A 24,053-nucleotide genomic window follows, 5' to 3' on the forward strand; every position below is an offset into this window, starting at 1 on the left:
ATTTTCCTCATAATGTTTCATTGGTTCTGTATATTTTGTTATACAGAATTATTCGTTGTACAGCAAACAGGTATCTGTTTAAGGACGTTTAATTTTCATACAAAACATACACAAATACCGATTTTCATATTTTAGTCAAAAAGCGCTAACGATCGGTTTCGAAGAAAGGTAGATTCCATCTGTATAAATAACAACTGATATTACTGTAGTACCTGCCGATAGAGGACGGTAAATCGGGACGGTAAATGAAGGGGACGGTAATTAAGCGAGCGTGACGGTTATTTGGAGACAAACACGATGGCGGTCAGTGTGTCCCTTTCTCTCCCTCCCTTCCTTCCTCTCCTCCTAGACATAGTCCGCAGAAAAAAAAACAACATGAAAGTATGTGATAATATAGGCCTACAACAAATGAAAACGGATACAAAAAAAACAGATATATGTTTAAAATTGTTTTTAATAGGCATAGACCTAAATTTAAATGCAATTAAAAAAGGATTCAATCAGCGTATGAAATAGCAACATTCTTTATCATTCCAGACAATTAAAAGTTTATTATAATACTACACCCCTGAAAAAATAATGTTTCAAAAGTTTTTGAGTTGAGTTGAGCCATTTTATTACTGCATAATAATATAGTTATTATTTATGTATTGGACAGAAAATTGGATTAAACAAAAATAATTATTTGCGGATTTGAAAAAAATAGTCAATGATCTGGAAGTCAATGCGTTTTTTGTTAATTTAACTGTTTATTTTATTTTTTTATAAGCGAAATCATTATTATTATTTTTTTTTTAGCAAAGGCGGAAAACTATTAAATTAACAATGGCCTATTAAATGTTTTATTTTAGTCATCTTTGCACAATACACCTTTAATTAGTGACATTTTATTAAATTCTACTCGCGGAAGAGTCGGAATCTATATTTTAAGTTTTCTTCCATATTATTTCGAATTTTAAGAATGTTCTCTTTAGGCTAGCCTACTACTTGTTTCAGTTCCAGCATATTGTTTTTCTTTAGGCTAGCCTACTACTTTCAGTTCTAGCAGTTTTCCTATATTGAGAACAGACGTTAAAGTCTTAATTGTTGTATCTAGATAATCCTATCATATTATTTTAATTCCGTTCCACTTGAATCTTACTGTAGGCTATTTTACACGTGTCTGCACTAATGATTATTATTTATATATTATGTTAACTTAAAAATTGCAATTCTCTAATATACAATTGTACAATTGATTTTTTTTTGGCATATTGGTTAAATATTTTTTTTTAGAGAAGAGAACGTGAGAATTAGCGGGGTTGTTTTTCAAACTACCATATCTAAAAAAAATGTATTTACATTATTTACATCAGTTGATTTTTATGTAGTATGATTAGCGAAAGCATCGATTTGATTGTTTTCCCTTCAGTATTTCTTCTCTACTAAGGGGAACTCAGTAGTTTGTTTTTTTCATTTTTCAATTATTACTATAAACATGATCCTGTGATAATCAGTATCTATTGTGCATACATTTTTTTTAACAGCAGAGGATTCACCAGCGTCTTTTTCTGAATCTATACGTCTACATCTAAAATAAACAAAGTGTATGTATATTTTACCAACAAATTTACAATTATATAAATGGAAAATTAAAAACACAAAAAAATGTGAGTTATGTGATGTAACTGAGGATGAAAACCACATGTTTTTCAAATGTAAAAGCAATGTCTTATTATGGAAAAAAATCAATGAAATATTTAAAAAGTTAGATAATAGTAACTGTTCTTTTGAAGAACTAGTTTTTGGATCTGAATGCAACATAAAGAATAAGTTATACTCAATTGCTCTATATTCTATATATAAAATAAAAATATTGTCAGAATTAAATAGGTCAATCTGTAAAAACTCATGGATTATGTTTAAAAATATACTTACACAAGAGCATTCCATGAATGTATTTTATTAATTTTTTTTTTTATTTTTTTTTATTTTGAAGGTAACTGTAAATAAAGTAATTTGTACAAAAATGTAAATAGTATAAATAAAACAGAAAGAGAAAAAAAAAAGGAAAAACACTAAAAAGGAGAGTAAACAAGAAGCACGGAAAAAGCTATACTATACAAGAAACTAGTTGCTTTTGATTCTATATATGTATTGATATTGTTTCTGTTTATATGTAATGTAAATGTATAAATGATTGCTTACAGACTTCTTTTATTTTTAAAGATGTAAGGGGAAACTTTATATTTATAAATGAAAATATTTATATATTTAAAAAGATAATACGCAAACATAAAAAAAAAAATTGTTTATTTATCAAAATGATTATGTTTTGAAATGAAATAAAGGTGAGTGAACCTCACAAAAGAGAAAAAAAAAAAAAAAGTGTATGTATATTTATTTCATCAACGGATCTCTTTTTCAGAAATAATTTGATCGTAACATTCATAAGTCATAGTCATTATCTAACGTCTTTTCATTTTCAACCACAGTAACAGTCTAGGAGTGATACTTTACCGTTTCGATATCATCAAGGTGATAGCAACTGTGAGAACTGTCCAAAGTATTGATGATCCAATTACAACTCCTATTAGTATTACGTAATCTGAAAAACATGAAACATGTCACATTGTTATAGTTGTAATTTTTAATATTTTTTTCCATGTAGAATTCTAGGTCTAAATCTCTTCCACTGTTTCCATTAACAATACCAATACTTTATATCAATCAATCTCAATACACACCTAATTGCTCTTTCTGGCTTGGATCACAATTGGTTCCAAACCTAAATTTCTTTGTTTCAGATGTACCATTATTGTTTACATATGATGCAAATACTGTGAATGTATATTCTATACTTGGCTCAATTTCTTCACCAAATAATACAAGTTCAGTTTCTGTTGTACTTCCTTGCTGAAAGAATCCACCTGACAATTCATAATAGTAGATCAGCTGATAGTCTGTGATTCCACAAGTAGGAGATTTCCACTTTATCACAACATGTGTTCCATTTGTGAATGACCCACTTTCAATCGCTGGCTCTAGCATTACAATATAGAATAAAAAATAAATTATTATAAGCCTAATCGTTACTTACAAGGATGGTAATATGTCTAGAATAGGGAAGAGTAAACATTTCACTCTTCCCTGATTAGGACTATTATATATTTTAGTAAATGGTCAACCAACCTGATGGCGCTGTTAGTATCTTTGTATTTTGTCCCCAATTACCGGCAATATCCATATTATTAATAACTCGGGCGTTTATGACATATTCAGTACAACTTGATAATCCTGATAGTTCAACTTCTAATTGAGAACTGTTTGTTGTGTTGACAACATCTTGTGTATGTCCATCAATGTCCGAGTATTGCACTTGATATCGAAGAATATAGTTACATTGGATGCTATCATAATTACTAGATACAGGCTGAAAATACAACAACAAAAATTCAGGTAAGGTAAAATTGGTATGACAGCTATGACATGGAAACCAGAAGGAAGTGGGAGAGTCGGACGGCCCAAAACAACATGGCGAAGAACAGTGGAAAAAGAGGGAGAAACCCTTAGATGGAGGATATGAAACGAAGCAAAACTATAACCAACTGGAAAATTTCCACTGCAGCCTTATGATACACGAGGCATGCAGAGGTTAGGTAAGGTAAAATATAACCAAAATACAGTAAATGACAAATACCGTTGTTTGGATATGATACTAGTAACCGATTTAATATTTAAAATCTAAAAAACTTTGACACCTAGCTACTACTAAACTATAGGCGATGAAATATATGCGGACCATTTTAGAAACTGTTTACGTCATTAAAACCTAAAACAGCAACATAATGTATACTTTTAGGCGACAGAACATCTGCGGAACCTTTGAGAAACCATTTACGTCATGAAAACTATGTAATACTTTCACTGAACATACATAAATACCAATAACATAAGGTATAATGTATGAAACATTCTAACAAACAAGAATAAATCTATATTAAACAATGTACCTTTACACTCACGATCATCTGATTATCTTCAACTGTTTCTAATTCTATCTCAGGTTCTTCTAAAGGTTCTATTTCATAATACAAAAAATAAATTGCAAACAGTAGGTAAGTTGATGTTGATTTACGGCCTATTATTATAGACCTAAAACAACGACTTTGGGTTTAATTGCTGATTAACAGTAACATAACTAATAGACTTCGCATCTTTTTAATGATTTTGCTGTAATATTCTTACCTAAACAGATTGTGTTGGTTGATCCAAGTGTACTTCTTGGTCCATCTACCTCAATACCACCAACCACCCTCGAAAATTGAGAGTAGAATTGAACTTGAGTATTTGGGATGAGATTTTCAATAACAATAAATAAATCACTATCTGGTTTAACTATAGATGTAAATGAATCCATCTGCGATGATTTATACGAAAGCTTTCGTCTTGTAATTGTTCCTGTTCCATAGTCTTCACCAAGAATCCAAGTGACGTCAAATGTTATATTTGTTGCTGTCTGGTTCGCAACACTTGGCGGTTCAGAACGATATGGTAATGCTAATGATTAAATAAATGCAAATTGTTTATGTAAAAACTGTTTAAATTCATTTAAATAGGGTATAGCAGAGAATGCTGATCATGTGCCATCAAGGGGAATCTTGAATATATCACACATATTAACATATTTTATTTTTGTTATAATTTTTAGACGGTAAAGTATTATAGTGCTCGACTAACAGTAGTTGATAATGCTATTAGGCCTACTAATACCATGCTTGCATTAGGTAACATTTCAAGCTACTGCAGTATTATGTTGTGTATTATGTATGTCTATCAAAACTGAAAATTACACTTTTTATATTAGTGTTTATGATCCTTACCTATGCTGCATTCATTTCCAGTCCAAGCCTCATGACATCCATTAGGGCACATTCCATCTCGATTACAAATTACAGAATCTTTGCAGTGACATGGATAGTTACACAAAACACCAAAGAATCCAGACGGACAGAACGGAGGTACTAATATAAAAAAACAAAAACAAAACAGGTCCATATGATTTTAAAAACAAAAAACTTTCCATAAAAGATATGACTATAAAACGATATCTTTTGGATTTAATACTTAGGCAAAAGTAAAAAAAAAAAATTATGGAGCAATGGTTTTGAATATTGAATAATATTTATATAGTAAGTTAACTTTAGTTTGCAAAGTGAAGATAAACCAAACAACTTAAATAAATTAGAAACTGAGTGAAATACTTGGCAATACAGAGAAAGCAATAGAGGGCGTGATATTTATTATTTCGGCCCATATTGAAGATAAAAATAACTCGAGATTTTAATCAGAATTTGTAACCAATACATCAATTATTCTGACAATCAATAGACATGTCTGGAAGTATATAACTAATAACGCCTAAAAAGTCAGGATGATAACTTAAAAATTGTGGACGGATCCGTGCAAACAAACAACCAAAAACAAAAGAAACAAAGCTATAACTATACTTTTGCTAAGTAACAAATAGTGGTAGTATCACAGAAGTATATACTTATAGAGTATACAGTACCTTGACAAGTATCACCAGTGTATCCATCCAAACAGTCTGACCCGGATGAACATCCTGTGTGTTTATCACAAACACTATCGTCACAGTGACATTCTTGGCGACAATCTGCTCCATAGTATCCAGCTGCACACACTATAAAACGTAGTTCAGTATTATTCCATCACAAATAATAATATGTTTACAGTTTTCACATCTTATTTTATCATTATTTCTTATCTTACTTGATTGCACATGTAATAATAACCAATCATAATATAGCAATAATGCTAATACAGTATTAATTATAAACTTGCAATTAAATCTATATATTATAGATTTACATAAGGGCAAATTTTAATAACCTGTACTACAATCGTTTCCTCCAAAACCATTGATGCATGTACAACCAACTGGATCAGGTGGACAAAAAAGCATTCCAGTACAATTCGCACCCTCACTGCTACATACAGAGTCACATTTACGACCCCAGTTGTTATTTCCACAACCTATCGCAAATAAAATACATACAATTACGTTCAATAGGATGTATGCTATGTTTTATTTGTTAATTACACGTCCACGTATTTTAGCAGTTTATATTTAGGCCTACCGTTTTCACAAGAAGCGCCGTTGAATCCTGCTTGGCAAATACAAAGACCCGTCTTATCGTCACACACTCCGCCATTATAACATACGGGACAGTTCATTTCACAGTCTGGAGGGTTCCATTTTGGTGAGGGACAAGCTAATAAAGACAACATTTAAAGTGAACACACTATACGATTATATTGGTTGGTATATTTGTTTTAGTACAAACAGAATTCTGTGACTAATGTTTAAGTTTTCAGTTTATACATCATGTTTTCCAAACTAGCATTTCAAATCTCAAAAACTACATAATAAACTAATTTAAAAATAAAATAAACGTAATTCATTTCAAAATGTACTTTTCTTTTGTACCATTGTTTAATAATATCCCTATAAATCTGTATCCATGCTGTTTATTTTTTAAAAAAGTAGAATTATTATTATTATATGAACCGGCCACATCAAATATTTTATCTGACGTGTTTCCATCTGATTAATTTATGTGTAATAAATGTTATAACTTACTTCTAACAATAAGTCTCATGATACCATTGGTACCATTAGGACTACCACCTGTATAACATTCATATACGCCATCATCTTTTCTTCGTATGTTTTCAATCACAGCAGACGTACTACTCCGCAGACTGTGTATTTCCTCGCCGTAATTATTTCTCCAACGTAAATCGTCAAGATCACTTCCTTTACTGAGATTGATAGTGACAGACTCTCCTATACCGACTGTTATCGTTCTGTGCTCCATTTCAATATTGGCTGTAAAAATTGAATCAATAGGTCATACAAACTGAACGTAATCATGTAATGATGCTGATGTGTTTTTCTAGTTAATCACCTCTATACAAACAAATAATTGATAATTTTGAACACCATAAGGATAGCAGGCATTACTCACCAGAAGCAGATTTCAATATTATTGCTGAATGTGTGACTACTCCATTTTTCTTTGCTTCAAATGAAAAGACTCCAGTCTGAGTTTGCAAGTTATTAACACCTAGAAGTGTGAAATATTGGTGTGTTCGGTATTTAATTATACTTTCGGTTGAAAATATTTTACCGTCTGGCATATCTTTTGTTTGCTGCCTAGAGCTTGGCCCTTTAAAATTACCAGTATCAGCCCAAGTCACGTTATCGTTTCCATCAATATTCTTGTACAATATTCCAACTGATAAATCTCTGATGCCTTTGTCTTTTTGAAGTGCGAATCCTTGAAACCAACCATTACTATTCGCGTCAACTAGAGGTGTTCCAGAAAGTGCTGTTATATCTAATGGCTCTTTAAAGAATTAAAAAAATAGTAATTCTTAATGAAGTTAAAGTGAATCCAATCGGGTGAATAATAGTACTGTAGACCATTTGCGGGAATACGGTATACATGTCGAATAAATAGATTATAATATAAAAATGTGACACACTATTAGCAGTGGCTGTTTGCAGATTGGAGGTAACCTTATGATTGGTCTTTCTATTGTTACGGCAACTTTCAGATAGTTATTGCTTCCACACACAAAATATATATAAGTATATTTCAATACAAACTAATGAATAAAATGAGGAACCCCGATTTCAAAAAAATGTAAGCAAGTCAGTATAAAACATACCTGAGAATCCGGAATTAAACGTAACACATAGAGTCGCAATCAGGTGGAACAAGTTTGAAAAACGTTTAGCGAACATCTTCACTAAGCTCACAGGTACCAGAATTAGTAGCTAAGTACCAGAATTAGTAGCTGGCTAGTCCTAGTAGTACTCTCATTCAAAACTCAATATTCGATTAGCAAATATACCATAGGCCTAATATTTAAGAATGTGTAACAATGACATTAACAGTTGAATTAGTGAATGTTCGGATTTCCGAAATTGACGTTTGGGGGCGTAAAGATTGGTTTTGGTTGTTGAAGAATTATAGTAGTGGAAGTTATTATAGCAGATAACAATTAGATTCTTATTCCTGAAGGTCGATACCGAATTATGATTTGAATACATGCGGCAAATAAAGCCAGAATCAATAGTTCAGTAGGCATGTTTGTGTCATATTAATATATAAAAGTATAAGTTTTAACGTCATACCGTAGGCCTATTTTATTTCTCAAATTGTATTCAGTATAGTATTTAAAAGTAAGTAATTTATTTTAGCTATTTTTATATTTTCCTTCTGCATTTATATATTCTATTTGTTACTGTTAAGTGTATTTTAAGGGGGATGTGGATATAGAGATGCTTGTCACATGTTCATCCCTTTCTTTTTTCTGCCTACATGTTATGTTATGTGTAGTGATAAAGTTTAATAAATAAAAAAAAAATAAACGATACAAAGTTCGATCTTATGTTTACGAAATAAAACTGAAACAAGGGAACACCGAGTGCAATCTCATATGTCATATTACTAAGTCAATTATTGGATTCTCTATGATGAGAATCATTCGTTAATTGTGTGGAGACGATTTGTCTGCTCTCGGGGGATCCACCCGGTAACCGTTTTAGTGATTGTGGCCGTAAAATATGTATGCGCACAGCAGTAGCTGAGAGATTGGATCAAATAGTGGACGTCGTATAGCCGATTACCATCATTTTAGTGCCCTTGAATTGCAGACTATTTTTGGTGAAGTGACATATACACAGTCAACTCACAACCATTGTTCGCGGATGGACCTGATCCCTGAATCATCGCCAATTGCTTTCTTTTACCACACGGACAACCTGTAATTTTGCAACCCAACTTGGACGTGCTAACGAATCAGAAAGGTATTTTCGACATGGCACAACGACCTATCCTTGCATTCTGGGATTGTTCAAATAGTACAACGTTCAAAGATTGGATATTTTCGTTCTAGTACTTGAACCTGGGTTAAAGGGGGCACAGTACCTTTCGAGGATTAACAATGTATAATTGTTGTGGATGTAAAGCCTGGGAAGGACAATCTTGTTCTTAAGGCCATGTAATGGTAATGGTAATGTAGAAAGATCGCAATTTTTCTTCTAAATAAGATAATATATTACGTAAAAGTCCTTCAGACGTCTGAACATTTAATTACTGTAATATTATTAAATATAGATTGTTTTGTAGTGGTTATTCATGTTAATTCGTCACAAAGCGGGAGTGTTTCGAATTTCCGAACATTGGCGTTAGGGGTGTGAATATTTTGGTTGTAGAAGAATTGACAGCGAGAAAGTCAGAGTTATCTAATAATATTATATAGGTGGACGTAAGTTATTATATTATAGTTTGTGTATTCAGACTTTTCCAAAGGATAAAGTACGGCTAAAGTAACTATAACGAGTTCGTTGTATCATCATCCGGATGGATGATACGTAGGCCTACGTATTAATAATACAAAGTGTTTCCTTGTGTGGTTTTATCAACTCGTGACTATATCTTTTACAAATAATTGTCTTATATTTAACACTTAAATGGAACAGTTATGGCATTCATTCGCAAAAAGAATCGATCTACAATCATTTAAACATAAACTTAATTTAAATGTTTTCCTTTTTTGACAGTTTATACTGTACCATAATAATAATTATAATTACTAGGAAGTGTAGACGATGGTTCTCGGAATGATAATGTTCTTCTTTTACGTTTTCTGTCGGTTACCATTATTGAAAATGCTTGACATTCGTAAAACTAAACTATTCTGTTTCACAGTGTCTTAGATGATTAATAACATTTTAAAGTATAGTCTTTATTATTTGGTAGGGCCCTTATAGGGCGGAGGTGGGGAGGCGGAGTTCATTTGACTCGAGGGAGGGGCTTATTCGAGGGATATATGTTAAATTTTTGAGTTTTAATAATATGGTAACATTTATAATCAAATGAAATCCTCTATCTAATAGATATGAAAAGTGGTAAAAAAGAATAACAAATGCTTGGTAAATTGTAGATAACAGTGCGATGAATTCTACTACAAATAGTATAATTGTGTTATTATAAATGTGGATGGGATGGACGTTTATTAGATAGTTGGGTTGGCGGGGGGGGGGGGGGGTTCGTCGTGATTATTATTCAAAGTGATGTTTTATTGGAGAGGCGTTTATTTAATAAATATCATCCTAATAAGTATTAATACATTATTTAATTTAAACATCTTTTGAAACTAACTGCCGTGACAGAGTGGGCCATTTCGGCCCAAGAAAGAAGACATTACGGCTTGCAACATGGGCAGACATCTCGGTCCTAACAGGACACAGATAGCCTACAGTTATTCCTGCCAGCTTACTTAATAAAACTCAGCTATCGGGATTTCACTCGATTAATGTCTTATCATCAAATCTCCCTATGTAATTTTATAATACTATTCTTCACAATATATTCCGATTCTTTATGGCGTATATTTAATTTGATCTTTATTAATTTGCAGTATAATTTTTATTTATTAACTACTGTACCTTTCACACGCGCGGTCCGTTCCTAAAATAAACAAAAAACTAAAATGGCTATGACTAATGGCCAACTTAAGCTCCAGTCCTACTATAGTATCTGTTTTTTTCTTCCGTCTTCCAAAGGGACACTGTATTGATTGATGGAAAGTGCCTGTTTCCAGTCACCTTTAGGGTCAAATCTATTATTTTAACTGCTCCCTTATGTATAAAAGAGTGAAAATAGTTGAAACCAAGTTTCTGCAAGGTGAACTTATCATAAACCCGGAAATAACTTGACCACCAAGAATTGAAATTGAGTAGAAAATCTACTGTTGAAATCATAAATGTTGTTAAAAAACTCTTTATAATATCTTGCTAAGATAGAAATATGGAAAAATAGCGTCGAACTGCACATTAATGTTATCAAATCTACGTTTCGCGGTACATCTGAGATAGATAAGGTAGGTATCCAAGGCGGAGATTTGTACCGAAGTTTTTGCATTGTGCTCGCCTATGTCAGAATTAACCATAATTTATATATAGATTTAAAATGTGTTGTGCATGTGCGCGGACGCAGACGAGAAGTAAGACAGTGAGTTGATCTGGGTCTCCGTATTAATTTAATTAATTAGTTAAATTAAACTTAATGTCGGTAATTGTAGATCTTAATTAAGTTGGTTGATTATCGTAACTAATTTGCCTTTCAAATTTGTTTGTTTTGGTATTGACAGATAAATAAATGTATTTTTTTTAAATAACGATTTTATATAAATAATTTCATTTGATTTCAGTCTTTTAATTAAGATTTTCCATATTACACAGGTACGATAAAATATCGTCCGATAGAATACCAAACTTAGCGCGCTTATGAAGAACAATATTTCGAGGCGCGATAAGACATTGAATGTACTTTATGCTTTTTTTCATACTGTTAAAATATACTGGTAATAGGCCTATTAGTTCAATGTGATTTGCAGTATTTTGTATAGAATTTGAATCGTCAAAATAACTAGTCGTTTGCCTAGGTAGGTAAATTATAATATAAAACATATATATCTCAATTTGATGATGTTAAAAGTGCCCGTTTTCGGATTTGATTGATTTGATTAGAAAATAGAAACACAAGCATAAGATAAACGTATACAGTATATACCAGGTAAATACAACAAAAATACATTAAAGCCATATTTTTTTTAAAGCATTCTAACTTTATTGTTTGTAAAATGCTACCGAATAATATTTAAGGTTATTTGTTATTATTTATTATTAGTGACATTTAATTCAATCATACACAAAATAAAAGTGTATTACGTTTTCTCACTCCGAACCTTTAATGAACCTTTAACTAAATAATTAAATTATAAAACTAAAATAAAATGTATAGCTCTATTATACATGCAAGCGCATTTGAGTGAACACCTATGTCTATGTTTTAACTTAACTACTGTACATCTACATATCTAATTACATAATATGGAATGCAGTTTGCAAAAATTAGAAAACAAGAAAAAGTAATGAATTGCCTCAACCAATAAATTTTAGAAGTATATCTTTGACCTAAAAATGAAGTTTTTAGCATACACAATGCTCATTTTTAAAAATCAATCTAAACCTTTTGGTATGTTAGTTTTTAGTCGCGTGCAAACGCGACTTTACAGCTCACTATGTCGGTCGGTTGGTTGGTTGGTCGGTTAGTTAGTTGGTCGGTCGGTCGTTCGGTTGGTCGGTCGGTAAATACTAACTCAAATTTGAGCACGCTAACTGCAGCCATGTATATGACCTTGTTTATTTGTATTATTCTAAAATAATTACAATTGTTAGTAAAATCCCGAATGTCAATTATGTCAATACTTGCAAAACATGACAATCAAAGGGGTAATAAATTTGTTAGTACGGATTTCAAAAATATATATATTGAAATCTTAATATGAACAAAGCGCAGTGGACTGAATTAGATTAACATTATTAAAATGCTCCTCTTTTACTGTATTTTTAAAATGCTGTTATTAAAACCATGAGAATTCTGAGTAAAACAAATATTAAAATAAAATCGTAACAGTTTTTCTCCTTGAAAACGTCCAGAACAGATCTTTTCAAGTTCCAAGTTCAACAATAACAAAAGTCCATAACAATAACCATCCAAAATATCCTGAAATATAAAATTATTGAAGAAACGTTTGCATTATATTTTTTTTATTTATCTTGTGTGGTTCACCACCACCTTTATTCATTCAATGTTTCATTACATATTTTCTAAAAATGTTCTACCTTTTTTCGTTATTTTCTGTTTTTCCTCATTGATATCTTAATTTTAACCTTAGTATCATACCATTAATACAAAGTATTTACTTCTTAAGATTTTTTGTTATTAAATCCTCTATTTAAAATAACCAATTGTATATAAATTAAAATACTTAACTACATACATATTCATTTATATATATATATATATAAACAAATCAGGCAAAGAACATTAATTTGTATGCCTAGGACTAAGTCATACTTAATTAATGTATAATATTATGCAAAAGTAAAAATGTGTGGAAAGGATATATATATATATATATATATATATCCTTTCCACACATTTTTACTTTTGCATAATATTATACATTAATTAAGTATGACTTAGTCCTAGGCATACAATACAAACCTTTCAGTTGTTGAACAAAGATGCATAAGTTATGGTGAAGTACAACCGCATCTTACACTTATAGTAAGCCCAAAAGCTGAAAAGAAAACATATTACTGAGTAAGATAATACATGATTGGAAGTTTGCGGATTTAATTGTATTAAAGGCTTACCTGTGGTGGTGTTTGTTGATCCAAGTGCACTACTTGGGCCATCTACTTCAATACCACCAACCATCCTCGAAAATTGAGAGTAGAATTGATATTGTGTATTTGGGATAAGATTATTAACAATAAATACATCATCATCTGGTTCAGTTACTGATATAAATGAATCCATCTCCGATGATTTATACGATAGCTTCCGCTTTGTAATTGTTCCTGTTCCATAGTCTTCACCAGGAATCCAAGTGACGTCAAATGCTAGGGTGGATGCTGTCTGGTACACGATAGTTGGCGGTTCAGAACTGTACGGTAATGCTATAATTTTGAAAAGAAAATGTACAGAAGACTATTCCAAAAGAAAAGATAGGTCTATATGTTTTAGTTTTTCCATTATTGTATCATTTTTAAGATCAAAAGCGATTATTTTTTATTTTAACACCCAAAATCAACAAATTAGTAATTCCAATGTACGGATATGTAAGTTACCTACCTATACTACAGTTTGATCCAGCCCAAGCCTCATTACATTCATTAGGGCAACTTCCGTCTCGATTACAATCTGCAGATCCTCTGCAGTGACATGGGTAATTACACAAAACACCGAAGAATCCAGACGGACATGCCTCGGGAACTACACAAAAAATCAGTTTTTAAACCATTTAAATTAAAGGAAATGATGTACAGTTGACTAATGTTATTTACCAAGAAGTTATCGTTTTTCTGTACAGTTTCTTGATTCTTGAATGAGAAGTATTTCAATTTCTACTGTCTTTGATTAAACTGTATTGTATGTAATAGAAATTATGGTACTGCTTATTTTTATGCAAGGTTATAATCTAAAATGCATGACACTGAGAAAATGTTTTCTAAATCTTGTATATATGATCAAAAGGAGAAATGAGTCGAATTAAATATTATTGAATAAAGTCTCTGAAAGGGAGAAAATGAAAAAAAGACAAAGACAAGAACTGATATACTATTACTGTACCTAGACAGTTATTGCCTGTGTAACCAGAAACACGTGTTGACCCAGAAGTACACCCTGCTACCAGGGAGTTGCTCCCCGCTGCTACTTAATTACACTGGCTGTCGTCACAGTTACATTTTTTCGTCAATCCGCTCCATAGCTAATAACTATACTTAACAAAATTCTATTTTGCTAAGTAACAAATTGTGGTACTTTCACAGAAGTATATACTTTTAGAGTATACAGTACCTTGACAAGTATCACCAGTGTATCCAAACGAACAGTCTGATCCGGATGAACATCCATTGTATGTATTACAATCACTGTCGTCACAGTAACATTCATGGCGACAATCCGCTCCATAGTATCCAGCCATGCACTCTTAAAAAGATTTAAGATTTTAAGATAAAGATTTTAATATCAATAAGATAACCTTTGATGAGATACTGTAGATACCTTGTACGCAGAGAAGGAACGTTTGATGGCGAGGGTTTCAAATAACGTGCCAAAGAAATTGAGGCAAGGGCACGTTCTTGTTTGTGATAGGAAATGGTTCAGCGCCGTACAAGTGACTTTTATCTATATGTGATAATGCAGTTTAGGTAGGTATCCAATCCTAAAGAGAATCATCAGGCCGTAAGACCACAGAGGAAATATATGTGTAGTTACTAAATCAAAAGCCTTGGTGATGTCAAGTAAAATATTAAAATGTCATAATAGTATCAGAAACAGCTGAGATGTGAAGGTATCTTTCAACGTGATTGTGACAAATATAGTGGATACATGATTTTTACATTCTTCCAAATTGTCCATTCGGAAATCATTATGTATGTAGGTAACAACGTTGTATTCTATAAAAAAACAGCTTTCAGGACATTTTTATTATTAAATATCTATTTCTAAATTATTAAACCAAAATCGAATTGTTGCAATACGGTAGTGTTAAGCTAAAAAATATAGAAAACACGCAGTTTTAATTGGTCTACTGTCTTTTGATTTTTGTCTTAGCCAAAATAACAACAATTATTACATAACAACCTGTATTGCAATCGTTTCCTCCAAAACCATTGATGCATGCACAACCAACTGGATCAGGTGGACACCAAAGATATCCTCCGCAAGTTGAAGAACAAAAAAAGTCGCAGTCACGCCCCAACTCGTCATTTCCACAACCTAAAAAATTAAAAATAAGACATATGACTTTGTATATAAGATTACATCGGAGATTGCCAGACCTTTTGCTCGATGGCAATGACTTGAAAAATCTAGTTTTATGCTGGGGATACTGTGGATGCATTGCAGGAATTTAGGGAGCATTATTATGAATATGCATCATCTGCTCTGCGCTCACCCTCTGAATGAACTTTTTAATACGCTTTCCGTCGAGCCGGCTGTGTAGTCGAATGGATTAGACTATGGACTTTGCATGTCAATGTATAAGGTTTCAATCCCATGACAAACTTGTTTTTACTTTAGTGTGTGAGAGAGATTATTTAGAGTTAGAGGGTTAAGTCTTAGTTGTATTTACGAAGTAGTTCGGCTATCTTTCACGTATCTATCAGAGAAAGTCTCTGGAAAAAATCTACGCGCCCGGGTCACTTAACCACCCGGGTAAGTGATGGGGAATGTATTCAGCTCGAGAAGAACCCGTGTGCTTGCGTGCTCGCGGTGTAAACAGTCCCGCGTATGTTTTCCCGGTTGGTTGTTATCCTCGCTCACTAATAGTATATAATCTACATATAATTAAGATAAGACTGGTTTTGTTTATTCAATTATTTGATATATAAAACGTATGGTTATTTGTTATTCATTTTTATTTAAAGATGTATATATTCTTCACGAGTAGACTCATTTTTTGTATCGCCATAAAACAAAATCGTAGGAGGTATAATGAGCAGACCGTTTCTGTTCTGTTTCTTCATGCGTGAGAGGGCGATGAATTAGGGTGTGTACCGATGTTGCATTCGTTCAGATCATTGTCAAAGGTAAACATATATAGTTTAATCACAAAATCACTTTCAGACAGTGATATGGTGTAATGGTAAGGGATCAGAATAGTGTGTTTACTCATTCGAAAAGGCTATTGGTATTGTCTTCCAGTGTGCTGATCTGGATAGTCACTGCACTGCTGATTGCCCTGGGTCCACAGAAGGCCACATCCAATGTTCTGCTGTTTCTAGTTAAGGTTGAGGACGATTATATAATTATTTTTATATTTACATTTAGGCCTAAACATAAACACAACTTATATAATTATATATATTATTATTTTAATTGTATTATGTATTTGATCAAAATAAATTTCAATAACAATACTGTACATAAGAAAAAAGTACGGGGTTACCAGAAATACCGTAAATCTTCTAATAGTAACCCACTACTCTAATAGTAACCTCCTTCTAATAGTAACCCACCCTAAAAACAATCAACGAATTGCAATTAGGGTTACAATTAGAAGATTTACGGTATACTAATAAAAGGAAGTAAACTTCTTCTTCTTTCTTGGAGATCCAAGAAACATTTATTATATATGGCCTTTGGCCCAAATAATATACAATGTAATACAATATTAAATAAATATAATTTGAGTGCGTTTAAAAATTCTGTTCTACGTTTAAATGAAAAAAATAAATATTTTCCAATAAGATCAGAATTTGTGGTAGACATAAGATAAATATATTTTAATTTTATGAAATTATGAATTTAGTTCTAATATCTGAATAAAATGGACAAACTAAAGTGAAATGATATTCATCTTCAATTGATTGTAAAGCACATAATTTGCATAATCTTTCATTTCTATTTATACAATTCCATCTTCCTTTTTTAATTTCTAATTCTAATATTCCTAGTCTTATATTAGTCATAATTTGTCTATGTTTGTAAGTTGTTACTTTAGTTAGATATTCTTCAATTCCAAAATTATATTTAATGTGTTTGTAATATTGGAGCTTAGAGTGTAGCCTAGTATCTTCATAGAATTTCTGTCGTTCAATGTCTGTAAGCCTTTGTTTAAAATTTGAAATAAAAGTATATATATTATTAACCTGTTGTGAGTACCATATGTTACCAAATCCATTTATGCATAGTATTTGTTTTACGTCATTGGCCCAATATTGCTCATTTCTTTGAGCTTTTCTATATTGAAAATCATAACATTGTTTAATAAATTTGTCATTATCCATTTGGATTACTCTTAGCCAGTAACGAATTATATTAATGATAATTTGAATTTGGATAGTAAATCTTCCACATTCTCCTCTCACTGCAACACTTGGTGCAGAATTACCTATTCCTAGAATGTATTTACAGAATCTTAGATGAACTTTCTCTAATACTGATATATCATTTAAACCCCATATTTCACTACCATAAAGTAAGATTGGCATAATCTTAACATCAAATATGGTTCCATATAATAACTTGGAGGTTGCCAAAACGCCTATGGGTCAATCCCTTTAATGTGAACAAAGCTTTATTAGCTTGTTGACAATTGTATTCTTTTTTGCTTTATTCCAATTACCATTTGAGTTGAAAACAACTCCTAAATATTTAAAGGATTTGACAATGTCAACTGTATTTCCATTGTAATTCCATTTTTCAAATTTGTTAAGATTACCACCATTCTTAAACACTACAATATTACTCTTGTTAACATTAACAGTTACATCCCATCTTGTAGAGTAGGTAGATAACTTGTTTAAATAATATAAGGTCGACCATAAACGGTATAACCAAACAATATAAGGTCATCTGCATAGAGTAAATGATTAATTTTTAGATTTCCTATTGGGATTCTATGCTCGTCGCCTTCCTCATTTAATGTTTCACTCAAATCATTAATAAAAATATTAAATAAAAAAGACGAGAGTGGCGAACCCTGTTGTATACCTATTAAACATTTGAAAGAATTACTAATATTGCCGTCGACCTTAACATGTGCTGATAACTTATTGTACATTGAATTAATAACGTTTAACATTTTCCTTTTACTCCTGAATTTTGTAGTTTTATGTGAAGATATTGATGTCAATGAAAGCAACATATACTTTCCCACGATTTTTTCTTAGGTATTTGTTAATTATTGTGTTAAGAATAAATACATTATCCGATGTTCTGAACCCCTTTCTAAAACCGGCTTGTTCCTGAGGTAGAATGTTATTATCTTCTGCCCAAAATTGTAATCTTTTATTAATAATATGTAAGAAAATTTTAGCAAAAACAGGAATAAGTGGTATTCCTCTATAATTCTCTGGTTGTTCTTTGTCACCTTTTTAAAATATTGGGATAATAAGGCAGGTTGCCCATTGCTGTGGAAACTGTCCTGTATTATACATTATATAATTTTGTTATTAGATTGATTACATTTTGAGATGAGTGTATAAAAAGTTCTGGTAATAATCCATCGATTCCAGGTGGTTTACCTGTTTTGTTGGGATTTAATGGCATGAATTACCTCATCTACTGTAATGTCATTATTTAGGTCAAATTCGTTTTCATTTACAGCAGGTTCATTAGTAATGATACTTTCTACATTTTGATTATCTCTATTTTCATTATTATAAAATAAGGATTCGAAGTGAGTGCGCCATGTATTAATATGTATGTTATTTGGAAAATTTTGTTTTGTTTGTTTTAGTTTAATCCAGAATGATTTTGAATTTTTTTCTCCTAATGATCTAATCAATTCTCAACTACTCAACATGAGTAGTAGTAGTCGTAACAAGTCAATAAACAATATGACATAGCCCTTTAAACTTTTCTATTTCTTTATGTTTGTATGTAGGTAGCGTAGAAAGTTTCATCATACAGAAAATATAAAGAAAAAAAATAGCACTGTAAGTACGCTTCATTGCATTAAATCAACTTAAATATGATAAATTACATGCTATAGAAATATAAATTAGGCTATTACCAGTTTCGCAAGCATCGCCTTTAAATCCAGATGGACAAATACAGACACCCGTCTTATCGTCACACACTCCACCATTATAACATACGGGACAGTCCATTTCACAGTTTGGAGGATTCCATTTTGGTGAAGGACAAGCTAATAAACAAATTTAAAAAAAATCTAAATACATTGCTTTTATGAAAGCGATTTTATTGGATCGTGATTATAGTGATATTCATTTTACTTTTATTTCGGATACGTACGTCCATATAGCTACAAGACCAATTGCATTCCATTAAAAAAAACAAGTTTAAACAAAAATGGCAAACACAAAAAAGAAAAGAAACCGGTATCAGATCATCTCCATCATTTTGTATTGGAGCCTGTTGAGTCGGATGGTGAAATCCTGGTAAAAATCATTGCTTGGTTGTTTTGAAAGCTTACTTAAGAAAATATAGTAAATGACTTAAACATAGTCAAGATGATGTTTTGATAAATGTGACCCTAGATATATGAAGTGTGGTTAATAATTATACTTTTTTCCGATTTAGTTACTTTATGTTCCTATTATATGCATAATCAAGTATTTATTGTTTTCATTTTCATTATTCTTTAGATATGCTAAGTCATTTATGACATTTATTCTACTTTCAATTTGATATTCTTTTATTGTTTTATATATATGGCTAATCATAGTTTCAAAACGTTCCGTCGGTAACGGTAAATAATTATTATATCACCAAAATACTAAAGTTTAAAAAAAAATGTGTTTATAACTTATTGAAACAGAGTTCTTTTCTTATGAGTGAAATAGTCCATGCTTATTGAACCAATAATTGTGCTCAACTATTGTATGTAAGCTATTATTTGTGAAAAAAGTTGAAGGTAAATATAAACTAGTTTGCAAATTGAAAAAATAAAACGTCAAACAAATAGTTTCAAATTGTTTTGTATATCATTGTGCAAAGTGATTTAGATTTAGATAATCGCATTTACAGCGTACTCAATCAAAAAGTCATGATTTGTAATTAAAAACCTCTACCTACCTCTAACAATCAGCCTCATGATACCATGGTTACCATCCGGGCTATCACCTGTATAACATTCATATACGCCATCATCTTTTTTTCGTATGTTTTCAATCACAGCAGACGTATTACCCCTCAGATTGTGTATTTCCTCACCGTAATTATGTCTCCAACGTAAATCGTTAAGATCACCACCTTTACTAAGGTTGATAGTGACAGACTCTCCAATGCCAACTGCTATTGTTCTGTACTCCATTCTAATTACAGCTGCAAAGAATAAGAGATAAAAATGTTCTAGAATAAGAGTTAATTTTGAATAGTGAAAATGATGGTATAAATATAAGATAAGATGAGATATATCATGCAATTACTCACCAGAAGCGGATGTCAAGACAATTGCTGAATTTGCGACTACCCCATTTTGCTTTGCTTCAAATGAGAAAACACCAACTCTCTCAGTCTGAGTATGTAAGTCATTAACACCTAGATACGTGAGATAGCTGTTTACATGGAAGTCAATTATGCTGCTTGTGTCAAATATTTTACCGTTTGGCATACCTATCGTTTGACTCGTCCCGAAGTCATCACTTGTATATCCAGTATCATCCCAAGTCACGTTATCTTTTCCATCAATATTCTTGTATAATATTCCAACTGATAAATCTCCGATGTCTCCGCCGTATCGAAGTCCTTGAAACCAACTGCTAGATGACACAAGTGGTGTGGTAGAATAAACGAGTATATCTAATGGATCTTAAAAATAATAACACATTTATGATTTTCAGTCATCCTAATGCAGTTAATAAGTAGAAACTAACACACAAGCAAGAGTAACACTTTTTTTTCTGAATTTCAATCGCGGTCATCTGATATAAGACTGGAATTATCGACGCTTAATAGCACAAAATAAGAATAAATGTGGCTTGGATAGCAGCGTTTTATTTGTTAAGTACAATTAATGTGTTGATTACTCAGACCATAGTGTCATGTAAAAAACGTAACGCCAAAAATACAATATATTTTTAGTATCTCTTTTTCAATATACAATGGAATCATGATTGTAACATTTCAAACTTACGTTTCTCTTGTCAATTTACAATTGTCCAATAAAATGAAAAAAATTAAATTAAAATAGAATCCCGATACCAGGTGACTGATAAAAACATACATATGTCTTCAAACATAAAACATACCTGATGATTCCGATAGACACGTCAAAAAGAGACCTACAACCAGGCGAAACAAGCTTGGAAAACGTTTAGCCGACATCTCCATTAAATGTAAGGTTTAAGATAGGTTGTATAATACTTGTCGTATTCGATTGGGAACTTTCGTTGTTAACGTAAAGATTCGTTGAGTACTTTTTGTATTCGAATTGTAAATTTGTGCTCAACAGCATTAGCAGTGACTGTAATAAGTAAACGACTGACTGCACAACAGTTACAATTATTGTCCCTATCATTACCCAATACCACTGCCCAATACTATAAAGTATTTCTTTGTAAATTGAGTTGTTGTTCATAAACTTGACTGACTGATTCTCTTGTCCTTTTTTTTCCTCATACAATTGTATCAGTACTGAAACTTGAATAGATTCCCCCATGATTCTATAGACCATAGTTTATTTTAACATAGTGGAGATAATTAATAGACATTTAGGGTAAATCAGGAAAGAAAGAGCTGAAGAATGATAATGAATAATATGTTTTTCTATTGTAACAGTATTGTACAATGGGTCGTAGGCTTGTACTTATTGAATAAACAAATGAAATGAAAATTAATGTAAGTGTTTATCGAGAATTAATAGTTTGTAATAAAAGTACTATATATTTCTGACATTTCTTATTATATTAGTTGATTCTATTTTAAGCTCTGTCTACACTATTTATGTGACAACTAATGTAGAAACAGTCAACAGCTTATGTAGTAACGAAAATTGCCTCCCAGCTTATGTAGTTACTATCGCCAGCTAATGTAGAAAATGTTATATATTTTACAAAAATGTCTATAATTCATGTGCAAGCATCGATCTTTACTTAGCTATCAGTCTTTCCACATCTCGTAAGCGACCACCTCTCTTAACGACCACACCTCTCGTAAATGACCACCTCTTTTAAGAAACCACAACCCCTTTCTCTCTATTAAAGAACCGCTTCTCATAATCGACTATCTCCCGTCACAACGACCTCTGGTAAGTGACCACATCTATTGAACGACCACCATCTCTTTTAAGGGACCATTTATCATAATCGACCACCTCTCGGAAGTGGTCCCTTAAAAGAGGTGGTCATTTACGAGAGGTGGTCGCTTACGAGAGAGGTGGTCGATTATGAGAAGTGGTCCATTATGAGAGGAGGTGATCCCTTACGAGAGGTGGTCGATTATGAGAAGCGGTCCCTTAACAGAGATGGTTGGTTACGATATGTGGTCGTTTTAGAAAGTTGGTTGCTTACGAGAGGTGGAAAGACTGATAGCTAAGTAAAGATCGATGCATTTGCACATAAATGAGACATTTTTGTAAAATATATAACATTTTCTACATTAGCTGGCGATAGTAACTACATAAGCTGGGAGGCAATTTTCGTTACTACATAAGCTGTTGACTGTTTCTACATTAGCTGGTGTTGATTTTTATTTACTACATAAGCTGTTGGTGTTTCTACATAAGCTGGAGGTTTTACTACAAAAGCGGTGGATTGTTCTACATTCACGGTTGTTTCGACATTAGCTGGCGTTTTCTACATTAACGGTTGTAACAAGGCAGCCCAGAGACATTTGGTTAAATGAGCTAGGTACCAATATCTGACTATTTAAGTGTGTTGGGGGTCACTTGAAGTCAATGAAAATGGGAGTCTGTCGGGTACGAACTGCGTCTGCGTCTAGACTGGGGGGGGGGGGGAGACTCCGAAAAGTGCTAAAAAATCGGCACCGGTTAGATGAGAGAGATACCACCTAATTTTACCACCATGGGATGCCCATTGGCAATCATCCTTATACCAGTATCACAAACAACAGACTTGTTGTCTGCTGCAATAGGCCCGCCAGACCCCCCGAGGGACCACTCAAAATAATGCCAAATGAACAAGTTGTGTTCATACAATACTAAACGGATAACAACAGACTAATTGTCTGCTGCACCGCAAGTACCAGACACCCTAAAGTTAGACTAGAGATTGTAGCACAAAACGTTGAATTTCACCTATATGGTTTCCATTTCTGTTTTCTAATGTCAAATTAATATTATATTATTAGTATCTCTATGTAATATATAATATATTCATATTGTACTAGTTAGCATCTACATACGGTTATACTGCACTTTAAAATGATTGTATTTTATTATCAATATTTTGCTATATTTTGTTATATTTGTACTGTATTAGTCAAATACATGTAAATAACTCCACATTTTCTGTCCGATTTTTTTAGGCCTAGCTACCTACTTTAGCTAGCCCAGCCAGGTCAAGTAGACCTAGTTGTCCAATGACTCCCAGCCAAGTTAGGCCATGGCCTTATTTCTTGTTTTATACTGTTGGACTGTATCCTGCAGCCCCCACCCCCGGGTGGGGGTTGGGGGTCATTATTTCCTCGAAAACACAAGGAGACGTGATGGACTGAAACATGCCAGGTGTGTGTAGGGCACAGTCATGTCGGACAGCAACAGTTTGGTATGGTGCCGCGGTGCGGTGTACAGTATCAGGCATATTTTCTACCAAACATCCTGATATTTTCAATAACACTAATTTCCAAGCATCTAGCGCAGGGGCGGACCTAGGGGTGTTGCCATAGTGGCCCGGGCAACACCCTTAATTTCATACTAAATGTTGTTTCTGACACTAAATTAAAATTGAGTCACATTTCTTCGTATAC

General features: G+C 32.3%; 2 protein-coding genes across 2 annotated transcripts; both read right to left on the reverse strand.

The window, feature by feature from the left end:
- Positions 1–612: 612 nt before the first annotated feature.
- Positions 613–7,813, reverse strand: LOC144843271 (uncharacterized). The gene is made up of 13 exons (XM_078700064.1): positions 7,738–7,813; positions 7,032–7,412; positions 6,644–6,892; positions 6,141–6,275; positions 5,893–6,036; positions 5,552–5,683; positions 4,863–5,003; positions 4,228–4,539; positions 3,993–4,060; positions 3,172–3,412; positions 2,727–3,023; positions 2,500–2,587; positions 613–1,570 (listed from the first exon to the last, which is right to left on the reverse strand). Exons 1-13 carry the CDS (start codon positions 7,811–7,813, stop codon positions 1,453–1,455), a joined length of 2,382 nt encoding a protein of 793 aa, XP_078556190.1. The 3' UTR covers positions 613–1,452.
- Positions 7,814–11,737: 3,924 nt separating this feature from the next.
- On the reverse strand, positions 11,738–21,452 carry LOC144843272 (uncharacterized). The gene is made up of 10 exons (XM_078700065.1): positions 21,377–21,452; positions 20,559–20,936; positions 20,202–20,450; positions 19,177–19,311; positions 15,300–15,434; positions 14,511–14,642; positions 13,785–13,925; positions 13,304–13,609; positions 13,152–13,227; positions 11,738–12,647 (listed from the first exon to the last, which is right to left on the reverse strand). Exons 1-9 carry the CDS (start codon positions 21,450–21,452, stop codon positions 13,181–13,183), a joined length of 1,599 nt encoding a protein of 532 aa, XP_078556191.1. The 3' UTR covers positions 11,738–12,647; positions 13,152–13,180.
- Between the last annotated feature and the right edge of the window lie 2,601 nt (positions 21,453–24,053).

The sequence above is a fragment of the Antedon bifida genome, chromosome 5, assembly GCF_963402885.1.
Source record: "Antedon bifida chromosome 5, ecAntBifi1.1, whole genome shotgun sequence".
In the NCBI taxonomy this organism is placed as follows: Eukaryota; Metazoa; Echinodermata; class Crinoidea; order Comatulida; family Antedonidae; genus Antedon; species Antedon bifida.

Excerpts from the sequence above, each read along its gene's own strand:
- LOC144843272 (XM_078700065.1), bottom strand. The coding sequence starts at position 21,452 with ATGTCGGCTAAACGTTTTCCAAGCTTGTTTCGCCTGGTTGTAGGTCTC. Across the intron at positions 14,643-15,299 it reads AGGAAACGATTGCAATACAG|AGTGCATGGCTGGATACTAT; the intron begins GTTGTTATGTAA and ends AATCTTTTTAAG. Across the intron at positions 13,228-13,303 it reads ATCAACAAACACCACCACAG|CTTTTGGGCTTACTATAAGT; the intron begins GTAAGCCTTTAA and ends TTTTCTTTTCAG.
- LOC144843271 (XM_078700064.1), bottom strand. The coding sequence starts at position 7,813 with ATGTTCGCTAAACGTTTTTCAAACTTGTTCCACCTGATTGCGACTCTA. Across the intron at positions 6,276-6,643 it reads CATGAGACTTATTGTTAGAA|CTTGTCCCTCACCAAAATGG; the intron begins GTAAGTTATAAC and ends TGTCTTTATTAG. Across the intron at positions 2,588-2,726 it reads AAGCCAGAAAGAGCAATTAG|ATTACGTAATACTAATAGGA; the intron begins GTGTGTATTGAG and ends CATGTTTTTCAG.